Source organism: Nematostella vectensis, chromosome 4 (assembly GCF_932526225.1).
Source record: "Nematostella vectensis chromosome 4, jaNemVect1.1, whole genome shotgun sequence".
Classification (NCBI taxonomy): Eukaryota; Metazoa; Cnidaria; class Anthozoa; order Actiniaria; family Edwardsiidae; genus Nematostella; species Nematostella vectensis.
In genome coordinates this window covers 8,904,835-8,920,867 of record NC_064037.1, presented here as the reverse complement: position 1 = coordinate 8,920,867, position 16,033 = coordinate 8,904,835, and the positions used below count along the sequence as shown (strand labels likewise).

Below are 16,033 nucleotides of genomic sequence, written 5' to 3'. Positions count from 1 at the left end.
GACGCATAGAACAGATACCAAAGCTTTATTATCATGTGCATAACGAGTTTGTGTCATCATGTATGTGTGAGTGTACGCCATCATGCTCCAACGAACGTCCTTATGCATCTGAAAAAAAAAACAGAAACCTGTTTTTACTAAATGGCTTTGTACGTGGGGAGCGCCTTAGAGGCTCAGGGGATTCAGTTTCATGATCTGAATAGAAAGATATCCTTACTCCAGGCACTGAAGATTGGGGGACTGCAAAACCCTCGTCTTTCGGTGTTACCTCTAATCGCTTTAAGCTATACTGCAATGGGGATGGGTGGGGGTACAAAAAAAGCCGCTGGAAAGGCTAGCTGAGTTTGCTAAGTTCCCGATTGCGGTTGACCACACTTCCCTGGAAGCTAAAATCCTTTTCTCCGATTGCCCAAATCAAGGCGAATCCCTGAACCCGATTTACCCATTGATGATGATTGGAGCTGTTTGTTTGTTTTGCAATTATGTGGTGGGACGCGAAAATTCCACGTGCGGCTATTGCGTTACCTTTCGTGACAAGCTGAATTTCCGCGTGACCGCTCCCTATATGCGTGACAACGCCACATTGATACTCGCCACTGTCTTGAGTAGTCACATGCTTGATAATCAATGTCATAGTTGCTCTCTCTAAGAGAAGCCGTTTATATTCCACCTCGGTACTGAAAGTGGTCGCCATCTTATACCGCCCCCCATCGGTCAGCTGTTTGCTGTTGAGCGTCCAGAACACCGTTGTGTATTTCTGCGGTGCGTTCTCTACTGCGCATATCAGCGTAGTCGTGCTGTCAGTTGTACTTACGACGACTTGCGAGAAAGGAGAAACATGCGGAGGTAGAATTCTTTTGTGATCTAAAACAAAAATATGTTTGCGGATTTGAGCGGCATATGTTATCTTTGAATGCTCACCCCCATCCCCCACACCCGCTCACTCTAAATGTATCGAATTCATTTATTCTTATCTAATGAAACGTTTAGGGTTATCAGTGTTATACCCCTGCACCACAGTGAACCCAATTCACAAGTAATATCGCGTTGGCAAAAAGGCGGGAAAACTGGAGCGCACGCACGTGTACGATTTCGCGAGAACGCGATGACAGGCACAGAACACGATTACTTACAAGAAACCGAAAGAATGACAATATGCGGCTTGCTTTGACCATTTGAATTCCGCGCCACACAGCAGTAGATACCCTCGTCTTCCTTAGTTACTGACTCGATCGTCAAAATAGCAGTACTGCCTTGATTTACAATCTTTGCACGACTTAAGGAACGGCATTGAGGGAGAGGTTGTGATGACCACTCGACCGTAGGCTTTGGGCTCCCTGTGGCAACACAGGCAACTGCAACGTCGCTACCAACCTTTGCTTCGTGTACATTTGATCGTGAAGTGATAATGGGTGGACCTGTTAGAGAGGAAAAGAGGTACTGGATAACTGATAATTTTCTATTCATAATGTCGAGTAGAGAAAAGTTCTTGCCTGAAGCCCTGTTGGCAGTAACTCACCATAAAACATGTTTACAGTCGATTTTGATTCTTACCCTTAATTAATATCGTAAAACATCTCTTTGAATGTCATGTAAATCTATACCATGCACATTCTTGGGACCTCCCGTGCTTGCCTCTTGCAAAAACGCATACACGCTACTCAGGAGAGACGGAAAGGGTTCACTCGATAGCAAGCGATCTTGTACGATTATATGAAAATTATCCCCTGCGATCTTGTACGATTATATGGAAATTCATCCTGCGATCTTGTACGATTATATGGAAATTCACCTTGCGATCTTGTACGATTATATGGAAATTCACCCTTTCGATATTGTACTATTATATGGAAACTTACCCTGCGATCTTGTACGATTATATGGAAATTCACCTTGCTATCTTGTACGATTATATGGAAATTCACCTTGCGATCTTGTACGATTATATGGAAATTCATCCTGCGATCTTGTACGATTATATGGAAATTCACCTTGCGATCTTGTACGATTATATGTAAATTCACCCTTCGATCTTGTACGATTATATGGAAATTCACCCTTCGAGCTTGTACTATTATATGGAAACTCACCCTGTGACCGTGTACGGTTATATGGAAATTCACCCTGCGATCGTGAGCGATAATATAAAATCTCACCCTGCGATCTTGTTTAGATCATTTTGATCGTATCGAAACCAGCCTTTAATTACGCATATGTAAAAAAAAAAGCTCCCGTGGGAAATTGGCGATTAAAGCAAACCACTAGGCTAGTTGTGTTCAGGGGACCTCAAATAACAAGAAAAGTGATGTTGCCAAGTATGCAACCTGTCAGGTGCATGATTTTTTTAAGAAATGACGTTTCTCCTCCAGCATGGGAACGAGGCTCTATAATAAAAACAGGAGTATCTTTGACGTTTGTTAATCAGATCATTTCAAACTTGCAGGATATATTGGGAATCACATATAAGACTACCTAAAAGTCACGTGACTAACACAGCATGGAAGTGAGGCTGTTTGAATTATTTAAAAACATCATTTTTTTACAATAAATAATCATAGCTAAAGCTTCGTTTTAAAACACTTGTTTTAAGATGGAAAAGCGAGATTGGAGTACCAGTAATGATTTATTGCTGCTTTTGTAAGAGAAAGGTGCTAGGACGGGCATTTAAGTATTTTTGTATGAAAAACCACAGGGAGCCCAACTCAATGAAAAAATGAGAAACAGGGTTTTAATGACTGTATGTGCAGTCTAGAGAAAATCGAGATCAACACCCCAGAGGTTTACAAGATCCCAGACAGTGCTACTAGACAGGGAAACATGTTTATTCTGCAAGCAGGGTCCCACTTACCGCGAAAATCTCCACTTTGTCACTTTGTCAGCACAACAGAAGCAGAACAAGCAATTTGTAAAGCTACCGAGATCAGTGGGGATGAGGAGTTAATAGTAAAGCTGTCTACAGGTATCAATGCTAGCGATGCGCACGCTCTTTATATCAAGTACAACTAGAAGTATCTTCAAGATAGTGAAGTGCTCGGAGGTTGGATTGTGAGATCACGGGCTCTGGATAATTTTACTCCAAAGTATTGTGTAATGCCTTGATAGTGTTTAATAAACTACGCATTTCTTTCCTCTATTGGTTGTGCTTGAATTGTTTTGGCTCCTCCAGCGAGCTGTCCCTATGCGTTTGTTACGACAAACGAGTCGACCACCAGCGGTAGGTTTTTTCCCATTCCCTCCTCCCAATTATTTTATTATATAGCGTATCGTTGGGAAGGGTAAAATATCCTTGCTACAGCTTTTGCAATCCATGCCTTCTTCAATTTGGAAATTCAGAGCCATTACTACGGGGACATAACTTCTGTAAGAGTATTAAAAGTTTGCCATACGGATACATGAATTTATTGTTTTAGCCAGACAATAAAATTGGTTGAAAAAACTACCACTTCTATTTTCAAAAACAACAAAATGATTTTTGTAGTTGTTTGCAAGATCATTCAATTTCCTCGATGAATTGAGAGCAGCTCTTTTCAGTAGCACTTTCATCTTTTTCTCAACTTTTTTTCTTAAAGATTGCATTAGTTTCAGTTCTGTCAGAAGTTTTCTGACAGAACTCCTGTATTAACTTTGCATGCAAGTATTTATTTGAGCATTTTGAACATAACAATCAGGCAGACAAATACATGAGTCTCAGGTCACAGCAGCTTTCAAAGTTGTAATTTCACTGGTGTCAATAATTGGCAATTTGTAATGAGGCTCACTGGCCCTTTGTAACAAATCTCCACCCATCTTGGGCTCAATATTATATTCCCGCCATGTTGGGCATTGGGTCAGCTGATTTTCAGATTTGTATAGCATTGAATGGCATTTAAATAGCATTGAACGGCATTTGTATAGCATTGTATAATTTTGTAGGCTTTTTCTTCACCCAATGCCATACAGCCATCAGGCATTGGGGTTTGGACTAATAATTAAATCTCATACGCCACCAGTCCTTAAGCATTGTGTTGATTTTACTACCCGCCGTAAATAGGCATTGGGTTGATTTGTATACCCGCCTTGATAGGCGTTGGGTTAGTTTGACAAGCTCACTCGGGCAAATAAACACTCCAGATCGGAAGAGACTTGACCCCAGGCAGCCACAAATTTCTGGGAGTATTTGGCAACGCCAAACGTCTCGTGTTTTTGTTGACAGCATCGCTAGTCCCCATCGATGGATATCCATGCTAAATTTGCTTTGTAACTCTAGAAAACTGCAGTGAAAATGATCCCACACCAGTGAAAAATCGCTTTGAAAGCCGCGGGGACTTATACGAAGGTAATTTAGACAATTTATAGCTTTAACTTGCCAAAAAAAAACCTCGCCAAGAATGAGAAGACCACGTGACGCGGAGTCCGAACAACCAAAAGCGATTTTTGGAGCATCGACTCTACTAAACTGGTGCGCATGCGCCGTTTTTTTCGTTGGATCATCAAATAAAGTTTAAGCTCGTATAAGTTAGTTTAAACTAACTTTACAAGATTCTCTTGATCACGGTGGAGTTTCATGCGTGCACTAAGCCTTGCCCAAATCCCTATGTCATTGACTGACGGAACGTCAAGTGAGGAATACAAAGTCTGAGGTAATACATGTCGCAAGAATCATGCCTCAGCAGCTCGCCATTGACATAGCAGCTCATCAGGCTATTAAAAGAAAAGAGATGATAAATTTCCTCCATGGTTTTGGTATGGTTTTGGGACAGCCTTGGCAATCTACAAGCCGCACAGAATGGGAAGAGGGTTGTCGTGTCATGGGATTGTCAATGTAACACCTCAACAGCAACTATGAAGAAGCTGATAGATCATGCTGCACGTACTCGATGTCACAGCCTGTGGTGCAACTGAGATACGTATCCACTCTCCTGATACAGATGTGTTCATCCTTGCCCTTAGGAGGTATCCTGACCTTTGCACTAACACCATGTTTTTTACTGGTAAGGGCCAGCACCATCGGCAAACCTAGCTGCAGCCGATAATCCGCGCTCTTGGTCACGCCTAGACTGCCGCCCTACCAGCCTTCCATGCCCTATCAGAGTCTGCTGGAAAGCATTCTGTGAAGCCAGTGAGGAGGCGCTTGCCGGGATTTCCAATCTTGGGACGGGCATCTATACAAGTGCGCTGTCACATCTCGCAGTAGAGAAGCTGGTATGTCAGTTCTTTCTGCCGCATACGGAAATTGTGAGTGCAAGGCACTGAGGTGGTGGCTATTAAAGAAAAAGCAGGAAAGATCGGAACGGCTTGCCCCCACATCGACTGCCTTGAAGCAGGCCGTACTTCGATCACACTACCAACTGCTGGTGTGGAACAACGACATAGTCGCTAACACTGTGCTGCCATCACCAAGTGTATAAGGCCGGAAGTGGCAAGACGCCGAGAAGATCTGGGGCCCTGTGATGAAAGATCTATCACCTGCACCAGATGCCATGATCCATCTATTCAGGTGCGGGTGCGCAAAGGACATATTGCTGTGCTGGTGGCTGCACAGATCTCTGCAGTTGCTGTGACGATGGGGAGGAATGTGAAAACATGACAAGAGATGACATGACTGTGAAGATGACCGCTCAGATATACATAGTTACTTTGAACACCCAATGTTTGGTAGCAATCATAGAGAGTAAGGCATCACTGCAAGAATAGAGGAGACTGTTCACAGGCTTGCCTTATACAAATACGACAGTATCATTTTGATAAGAAAGTGTTACACCAGACATGTCATAAAACATGAATTACTTAAAAGTTTTTCAAAAGATAGAGTGGAAAAAAAGAAAAAAAACACATGACCCTTTTCTGAGTTGGGTTCCCTGTGGTTTTTCTGACAAAATACTTAATAATTGCCCGTCCTAGCACCTCTCTTACAAAAGCAGCAATAAATCATTACTGGTACTCTAATCTAGCCTTTTCATCTTAAAAAATGTTTAAAACGAAGCTTTAGCTAAATTAATTAATAGCTAATAATTAGCTATACTAATTAATTATTTATTGTTAAAAAATGATTTTTAAAAATTCAGCCTCCCATGCTGTGCTAGTCACGTGACGTTTAGGTAGTCTTATATGTGATTGCTAGAGGGGAAACGTCATTTCTTAAAAACCCCATTAAACGGCACCTGACAGGATGCATGCTTGGCAACATCACTTTTCTTGTTATTTGAGGTCCTCTGAACACAACTAGCCGAGTGGTTTGCTTTAATCACTAATTTCCCACGGGAGTACACATTCTCCCTGACTACGACGGCGGCGGCGGCCAAGGATAACCTGACTAAAGACGTGAAATTCCCTCTGAAAAAGACTCAACTCCAAACAACGACATAAAACTACAAGTTTTATGATCTGGTGAAAACGGTATAGCCAAGCACAAAAGCTGCATGCCGTCGTCGTTGTGTTTTGATTAGCTCCCTACCGTTGACTTGCAAATGTACGCTGCATCTCTCGCGAGGACGCCCGCTCACCACATCACACCGATACGCCCCCGCGGCTTCAACTGTTAGTTTCTCTAGCCTTAGATCTAAAAAGGATGCTTTCCGAGCTTCCTTGATCACTTCGGTTCCTTTTTTCCAGCGTATTCTTGAGGCCAAGTCTTGGGATGAGATGCATTTGAGATAAATTGATTCTCCAGCATTTTTAGTAATTTTTGACACTCGACCATTCTTTGCAGTACTGCAAACCGCATTTCTTGTCGCGCCTATGAAATAGATATAAACTCATTAACCCTTTCCGGTAAAAAATTCGATGCGTCTTAAAAAGATCTCAGCATGTAGATTTCGTGCTGAGAAACTCCTTTTGGCACGCGTGAGGGCGAAAGGCATCTCCTTGCATTTCCTTTTAATTACTACTAGAACTTATTTCACGGGCAACAAAGTGAACATGCGGCTACCATGAAGCTGAATATTGCAAGCAAAATTATTTTTAAGGGGAGGGGCTTAGGGGCATAATTCAACGCGCTCTATTTCTATCAAAATACTTTTCAAGATAAAAGTTTATGACACAAATAATAAACATATGCTGTTGTTGTTGTTCCAATATTAAGGGGATTTGCGTGAGTGTTCAGTGCACTGTCAGAGGTGCAGGCGCGTACACAGGGGGATGCGCAGGGTGCGCCCCCCTTGGCGGCCAAAAAGTGGGCCATTTCTTATTATGGAATCTTTAAATACTATGCTTTTTCCATATGATAACTAAGACTATGCACCCCTACTCAGCCAATCCTGGGTAAACGCATGCGCCATTGCTATTCATTCAAACAACTTTTAAACTCTGGTACGCTGACATTCAATTATTAACTAAAACAATGTTGGCGTTTTAAATATTACGTGTGATACATGTTCTAGTCTTTTTAGAGGCTTCTAATACCAGTAACTAAAGGCTTCTAGTAACGCATGTAACTTATCGGTATGTACCAGTAAGTCATTACCCTGAAGTGTGTGCGTGTACGTGTCTGTTAATACGGACATTTTCGAATGTGAATCTGTATTTCGCGCATATAGGGGGCCTGGGAGTCTCCTCTTTAATTACCCCCCCCCCCCCCCCTCCCTTCATCGTGGTACACTTGAACTCCTACCAAAATACGCTGTGTATATGTGTAGCCAATTGGGTCTCTATAGAAAAGAAGATACAAAAGCAGCGTACTTTTTTAAAGTAAAAATCAAAATTTCATCTCTTCAGCTTTTTCATCTTGCTTTGCGACTTCTGTACAATCAGTTTCTCATGCCATTATTATCACTCCAGGCCTGTAGCCAGGGGGGGTTTGCGAGTTCTGTACAATTCTCATGCCATTATTATCACTCACCTGATTATTTGCTATTAAAGTGTTCATTGAACATTGAGAACATAAGAAAAATAAGTTTTGTGATCTCCCACAAGAACTTGGAACTCCTGATAACTCGGACTTGTTCATATTTTCCTTGTAGTTATCGACTCAACACAACTGCAAATACGTACCTGCTTTTTATTAAAGCGCTTTAAACATTAAAGAACCTTACCAGTTCAGGTTTTATAGATAGTTATATGGATATTTCATAACCTAATTTGCCTTTAAATGTTGTTTTAAGCATTTTTTTTTACTTAATTCTGTCGAAAATATCGCCAAAATTTCTCCACGTTTGCCAAGAGAAATGCTATTTTCTGAAACCTTGTTATTTTGCTATAATGTAATTAATTTGCTACAAACAAATCTTTCTCAAGTATGACACGTGAGACTACTAGAGATGAGCTGTAAACCAAGACAAAGTGCGATGATGTGACAGGGAATTTAGGTTTGTTGTCGAACCGAAAGGATTTCGAACGATAATGGCATAGCTTCTTATGGCCTGTTGCTCTGTAATTGATCATCAGGAGAACAGATTTGTAATAGAAAAAAAGAACCGAATGAACTTTACATCATCAATAACAAAAAATAACGGTCGAACATTTCGCCCCAGAAAAATCATAGATAGCCCAGGTTCGAAATGCCTGTATAACCTCGTCAAGGCTACCTTTTGAAATAAAGTAAATGTATTGGACTTAATGCCTTTGTCTTGTAGTATGGGAGCGTATTGTCGACCCTTGGCTGTTGGCTTAAATATAAACTTATAGGAAAACAGTTAAAAGTTACCTGAAGACGAGATGGAATTTAGAAGCGCAAAAAGTAGAAGCGTCTGCATACTTGAACTGAGACGTGCAAGGGGATATCCGGTTGAGTAGCGGAGCTTCTTGCCCAAGAATTATCAGATAGTCAGGCCATAACATCCTTATATGACCTAAATACGCGTAGGCGGACTCTATCGGTGCAAATAATCGATCTACAAGTGCAATTAAGTATAGTTTTCACCTCCCTTTTGAAACCTGCAGCGATAAGGGAATCGCAAAACAAAGGTACAACTTCCCACTCAGCGTTTTGACATTGGGCCGACATTTTGGCCGTGTGTTCTTTGGCGCCAACACTTGTGATCTGGCGCCGCTTCAACTCCAGGCTCATTATTATATCATAATTATTATTTATTGAAAAAGAAGGAATGTTTGTTATTTCACTAAGTTTTCTTTCTATGGCAAAGGTCGTGTGAGAATTATCAGGAAACTAACTTGCTTTCTAAAAAAACTAGCTAACGTCAACGCGACATGTCAAAATATGTCTTAAAAAGTCCCAAAACCCTTTATCAAATAGAAGTTTTGATCAACCTTTTTTGATCTCTAAAAAAACATAAACACGATTTGTTTAATTGAAGGTGACTATAAGATAGCGAGATTAAGACCTCACGAACAGGAAAATAGCACGATGCAGTATTGCTTTCCTGTTTATTATAATACCTTACTGTTTAGCCTGTAAACAGACCTCCTTAAGAAAGAAATTACAGAGGGCTGTATACAGGTTGCTGTTAAGAGTAAAAAAAAAACCTTACTGTTAAAGATTACGTGGCTATAGTGACTTTTACCGTTTTATCACCTTCTTTTTGAGCTGCTCACAATTCCGGGGATCTGAGAGAGCGGCTTTTCGTTTTAACAAAACCAGTTCTTTGTTATCTTTCAGTCTAAAAAATGGATATGCTCTAGATTAGAAAAATACAACGAAGCACAGAAAAACGAAAACACTTCCTGTTTTGCGAGTTAATCAAAAGGTACTTCTTAATGTCAAAAGCGGATTTCCTCGTCTTCTTTCAATATAGAAGGCCACAAGAACTTTAAGTAGTTTTGAAGCATTAAACTACTCAGTCTTCTTTATTCTTATATCGTCTCTAAGTATCAAAATGACATAACAAAGCTTCAAAACATATGCGCCCATCTCATTTTCACACACTAAATGCAGAGTACGTATATAGCCGTTGGGAATAAGAGGTCGTTCTTGCGCAAGACGACCGACCATTTGATACAGTATGGTACAGTGGAACCTGGATTTTACGATATGCCTCGGGAGAAAAAATTTTTTTCGTAAAATCGAGGTATCGTTGCAAAAAGGTCCTCGATTTTATGATATAAAGGAAAATCTATTGAAAATATCGTTGTAGCGAGGTTGTGTTAATAATCAACTTTTACAAAATGATAATTGTACTCTTGGTAAGACTTCACAGTTACTTTCTGTGAGACTGTTGTGTTTAAATAGATCTGTCAAGTGAAAAAAAAAAGGTATAGCTGTACTGTACGTATGTGGTGTCTTCAGGCTTTCTTTCTTTATTCATAGACAGAATCAATAATATCGTTGTATCGAGGTAAATGTTACGCTTGGGAGAACGATCGTAAAATCGATCCAATATCGTAAGACCGAGGTAATTTCTTATACAATTTTCTGTATCTCCGCCGGGAGAAAGGAACGCCATAGTAAAATCGAGGTTATTGTTTAATCCAGTATCGTAAAATCCAGGTTCGTGTGTAGTTCCGTAGCAGCAAGAGAGCATAAGATAAGAGAGCGACACTTTGGTATTACCCGCGCGCCATGTCGATTCCGAATCTGGCTATTTTTAGTAACCACCACCCCACCACTGCGCGTGAGCATTTTTACTCACCCACCTCCGCGCTTTGGCATTCACATCTTGTTGTTTGCTGCTGTTTTGTGACTTGAAACCGAAAAAAAACCCTTATTTGCACTAATAACATCGAAAATTTCATTCTAACATCTACTAAAATGAGCGGCGTTTACTGCACAGTGAACTTACCCAGCACGCAGATCTTTGCATTCCAATCTAGGGAAGATAAGTTAGGTTATAAGGAGGGAGGGGGTTTGGGCCTGCGAAAACCTGCGAACAAGACAACAGTTTTTTTTTACAAGACATGGTATTTTGCTAGCAGTTTATAGAAAAAATCAACAGAAACCATTGATTTGTAGTGCTTGTCCTATTGCCAGTGAAAATGGTATTTTGCTAGAAGTTCATAAATAAAATCAATAGAAACCATTGATTTCTAGTGCCTGTCCTATCGCCTTTGGTTTTATCTAAATAGTATGCGTTATAAAAAAACGCCCTTTTCTCGCATGTGGCATATAAATGATTTATATGGTGATCTGTCGGTAAAACAACTAAATGTTGTTTCAATTTTCATTTGAAAAACAAGGAATGGCCGTGTAAAAAAGGGCGGTATTAATTACCGGTGGGTGGTTTGAGCATTAAAACTAAGTGTTTTCCGTTACCACTGGAATATTGCATTAAAAGCAATATTAACGCGCAAATACCAATCACATGTTTTATTAACTGAACTGTCGCTCCTTTAAGAAAGAATAGCGTCAGCTAGCTAGAGGCAGTACATTGCGCTTTTGATAAAGCAAAAAGCCGAAACTGGTCGTAAAACAACGGAAATTCTTTCGTAGTTTGTATTTAATAGTGCGCAGTTTTTCGAGATTGGGCTGAGCGTGCTTTTCCTGGAGAGTGGTTTTGACGTCAGTCTAGTGTCCTCAATTTATAACGATCTCCAGTTCAACCCACGCAGCTTTCTCTAAAAACTGGCTTAAAAGTGTAAAGCTGTTATTTACCTCACCCATATACTCAGGACGCTTAGGATCAATTTTGTAATGTTCATTTTAGTTTGTAAAATTATACTACTTATAATAACAAGTCAATATAAAAAAAATCTTGCGGAACCCGATTCCCATCTGTTTACGCATTCATAAAAGCTCACACGATTCTAGGATAAAATTCATAAAAGCTCACACAATTCTAGGATAAAATATATTCCGACCTGCCGCCGGCGATATTTTTGTAAGAGTGAGGAAAGTTGTGACCGTTTTCTCGACCCTTTTATTATATTTTGGCTAGCTTGTTTCTAATGTTGCACAAATATAATATTATTTTTGTGATGCATTATATCAAGTTGATTATAAATGGAATATCAAAAGAAAAAAAAGAAAAAGTAGTCACATGTTGACCTCTCTGTGGGTTAAAATTTTTGCCCATAAGCACCTTTCGGTCACTTGTGCTTCGTCAACCGTGCAACGTTTCTTTTGAAATAAGTAACCCAATCTTTTTAAATAAAAAGTAATCTCAGAGTATCAGTTAGCCGTTGGCGGATCCTCATGTCAATGTGATTACACCATACTTACGCAGTCCAACAGTTTATATTCATAAGATTCACAACCTAATCTTTAAATAACATTGTTCTTCGTAGATGATGACTTCTTTTTCGCGCTAAACCGCAGAGAGCTTGCCACTCCGGTGTGACACCAAAGCTCGTATTAACGAAGGCCGGTACTTCATGTAGTTAGCAATATAGTGTGCCTTAGATACTGACCCTTACCCTAAAACTAACCCTAACCATATTGATATCTACATGAAGTAGTAACAGTCACGACGGCCGCGTTAAACCGCTGACCGATAAGAAAGCTCGGAAAGCACCTAGGCTTTATACAAAAGATGCAGCATTTGAAGTACAAATCGAAATCAAAATCTACATCGCAAAGCTCTCAGAAACCATTCGAACTATATTCAAACCCAAGAAGTGGGCTTTCTGTGGAGGTAACTGAGCTTTAGTGGCAGGTTTTCATTATATTCAGACGGCAAATATCTAATGAATACGGGCAAACTTCCCACTTGAAGAAGGCCGAGTACATTTTCCTACTCGTTGTCATGGAGATAGCGCCCGTGTCTGTGGTGGCTAGGTACAGGCCGTTCGCAACTGATTTCAGGGTCACGCACTCTATGCATGACGCGATACCATCGCCGACTGGGGCAGACTTCATGACAAACTTGTGCTTGGGTCCGAGACCTCCGGAAATTTTCTGAAGAGAAACAAGTTTAACGTCAGGGTCACATTTGACAGAACGACAACAACGACTAACAAACGACACAACAGCAGCAGCAACAACAACTGCTACAACAACAGACTGATTGTATCAACAAAAACATATTAAAAAACAACCAAAGACGCTGTTTTTCAAATCCATTTCGATCTGACACACACTTCAAATAACGTTGTGTCAGTGCATATACGGCAAATGGCAGTTCTACGACCGAAAGGACCCATGGATCCCAAAATATTTGTTCAAAATTCAGAAAAATTTAAATAAAGCATGCGAGTATATCCATTAAATGTGATTAATATATTGTTCTGATATCGCTTGAGTGTATTTACCATCTTTGTTTTTTACAAATGATACCCATAATAACCTTTCGGTCTTAGAACTGCAATTCAGCAATTGCCATTCTCCTTTTCCGCTGACAACCTTTATTGAAATAAGTGTATACCTCTAGTTGTAGTTGTTGGCTCGTAGTGTTGACAGCAAGGTAATAATCGGTGTTCTTCTTCCATTGAAATGCAGTTTGGAGTGAACGGCCGACTGACCTCTTGTTAAACTCGAAATCTGAACAGGTAGTAAAGTAGATAATGAGATGAAAAAAATAGTAAAGATTGGGAAGGAGAAAATTAGGGAACATAAATCGAGCTTATTGGCTGAGGATCGAACCTCGTCCGGATTAGATAAAATAAAAAAACAGACCATACTTCCCAGACATACATTGAAACACCGTCTGGCGTCTAAAGCTTTACGACTAGGCTGTAGATTGTGACCCCAGCACCGTTATCTATCACTAGGGAGGCAATAACCAGGTTCCTAGCCCTATTATATACGGTTACGCCACGCACAGCTCACTGTGACATAGGCTGAAAAATATCAAATCTTTTTCTCGCTAGCGTTTCATAGGAATGAGTGTGTTGCTATAGCAATGTAGTGATGTCGTCATCATGCACAGAGCCTGTGACCTAAGGACTGAATGGCACCCTTACTGACTTTCTCGTTTTGTAGTACTACTCGTTAATTTACGCCTTACCCATAATCCCTTCGTTGACGTCATCACAGCAATGTCCGTTGAATGAAAGTGATATTGGGATATCTGTGGTTTTCGGTCTCAACCAATAGCAGTCCCCGTATTTTTCCGCCAACTGCGCTCTCCTCATTGATTTCAGTTTGTAAACACCCGCTGACACTTTTAACGGAGCTATCACCAAAGCCACCAACAACAAGGCTGCTACCTGAGGGAACGAAAAAGTGACTTTTAAAAACGGCGAAATTTTGCGAGCCGACGACAGAAAATAGTTTTTTTCAAATAGTTTTTTTTTAAATTAAGATTCTCTTCTTTAACAAGGCAGTGGGTGACATATTTTTCGTTTCAAGAAGTCGTCATTGTGCCCTCATAAGATTTCTCAGAACAACCTCGTCCCCAGGGTCTTCTGGGTAATTTTCATTATGGCGTCTAGCTCTAGACGCCACATTGAAATTATCCAGAAGACCCTGGGGACGAGGATTGTTCTCAGAGCATCGCATCATCATGGGATCACTGTACTCGTATTGTGATCCATAAAATTTTGGAATTTTGACGAAAGAAACGCGCAAAGATTAAATCAAATTGGTAATCACCAACAACAAAATATGTATAAAATTTCGCGGCTATGGTAACTATGGTAACGTCAGGGCGCTTATTAGTCAACATATGAATCACTAGCAGCATCAGTGACACTTAAAGCCGCATTTTCACCAGTTTACTTCCGGAGGTCCGACGGAAACCTTAACCGTTAAAAGACAAAAGAATCTATTAAAATTCGAGATATTAAACAGGCCATCCGTTGTAAATTATCAATCACATCCTCAAAGAAACTTCCAATAAACACACTGCTATCAATATTTTAAAATATTTTTCGCGTTCTCCGTTAAGGCGGGGGTTAACTTAAATTACCTTCAGAATGTCGATTTTTCTTTTCATCGGATATTGTTACGTAATCGACCGGAAGTAAACTGGTGACAATATTAATATATTAAGTTCAAACCTTATGTGAGTTGTTTATTAGCTTTTAAGTGATTAATTTCTATATAGTTTTTATATTTCTAGTTTTACCCAGTATTTTTGTAACCTAGTTTTCAAATTTTGGTCGGCGTTCTTTTTCTTTTTGCTTTATCTCAAAGTTAGCTTATCAGAGGAGCCATCAAAAAAACATTTGAGCTTTCACCAGTGCAGGTTGAATCTGCTTTCTATTGGGGATGGCGCGATTTTGTAATTAAAAACATCAAGAGTCTCAACTATATCATCAGGGTCTGGATGGGGTGGGGGGGTCTGCATGTCTCGTGTCTTGTCGATTTTTATGTATAAAACAAAATTAAACATTATTTAGGATTGATTAGTAATTAATAACTTATTGATAATAAATTATTTATGGATTAATAATTGACTGAAAAGTTAATGCAACAGGAAATACAAAGTGCAGATTTTGAAATGGCCGAATTTAAGTAGATTGACGATGGAAGTAAAGAGCAAAAATATTGGAAATAATTAAATGTCGGAAGCCGGCAAATATTTTTTGTCGCTACACTAGTTTTTTTTTTTCATGCTTTGTCGCTAGTCGGTTAACAATCCATACCCTTTATCATCGTATTATCAAAGTATTATCTAGCACTAAATCCGATAAATATGCAAACAGGCAACACATGTCCCAAACGCACCGTTCCTGATCTGAAAATGGCCCAATCCTCCATATAGGCGTCAAGAAGGTTTTGTCACGTCACCGTACTTGCTATATTTTCGACATTTAAATAAATCGGATAACAATCGTCAAGGAGAACTTAACACAGCAGGCATTCGCCCTGTCCCTTGCAGCCCCCGAGTGCCGCCGTTGATGTTTTACGTTCTCGAAAAGCTTTCTGCTCAAAAAGAGTTCCGCAACGCTCTATGCTTCCCGTAATTGGCTTCTCGACCCTGAGAGAGGTCCCGATAGTTAAAAGGGCACCTCAACAGGAAGCAAAGGCATCGGGCAAGAGACAAATTCGTCCATAGCGCGAATTATTCCAAATCATGTGACAACTATCAATCAACGGTGGTCCTCACATTTTCGCTAGCAAATCAAAAACATGCTAGATCTACCACAGGTACCCCAAGCTCACTGTGTGTATGAATAAATTATAGTGGTTCACGTTACGTTGTGTGTGTCATGGTTTACAGTAAACATATGGGATTGAAACAAGCCGTTCACTTTACTACGAAATAAAATCGTAAAATTCTCAAAAATATTCTGACCTGATAGTGGAGTTTTGAATATGGAAGCAGAAGAGGAAACAGAACAA

At 40.0% G+C, this 16,033-nt stretch overlaps 2 protein-coding genes across 2 annotated transcripts; both read right to left on the bottom strand.

The window, feature by feature from the left end:
* Positions 1 to 10: 10 nt before the first annotated feature.
* On the bottom strand, positions 11 to 8,842 carry LOC5506583 (contactin-2). Its single transcript, XM_032374987.2, has 5 exons — positions 8,621 to 8,842; positions 6,434 to 6,715; positions 1,134 to 1,418; positions 526 to 864; positions 11 to 108 (listed from the first exon to the last, which is right to left on the bottom strand). Exons 1-5 carry the CDS (start codon positions 8,667 to 8,669, stop codon positions 101 to 103), a joined length of 963 nt encoding a protein of 320 aa, XP_032230878.2. The 5' UTR covers positions 8,670 to 8,842; the 3' UTR covers positions 11 to 100.
* Positions 8,843 to 11,161: 2,319 nt separating this feature from the next.
* LOC116614217 lies at positions 11,162 to 15,736 on the bottom strand. Its single transcript, XM_032374971.2, has 4 exons — positions 15,416 to 15,736; positions 13,752 to 13,953; positions 13,170 to 13,285; positions 11,162 to 12,703 (listed from the first exon to the last, which is right to left on the bottom strand). Exons 1-4 carry the CDS (start codon positions 15,446 to 15,448, stop codon positions 12,452 to 12,454), a joined length of 603 nt encoding a protein of 200 aa, XP_032230862.1. The 5' UTR covers positions 15,449 to 15,736; the 3' UTR covers positions 11,162 to 12,451.
* Positions 15,737 to 16,033: the final 297 nt, after the last annotated feature.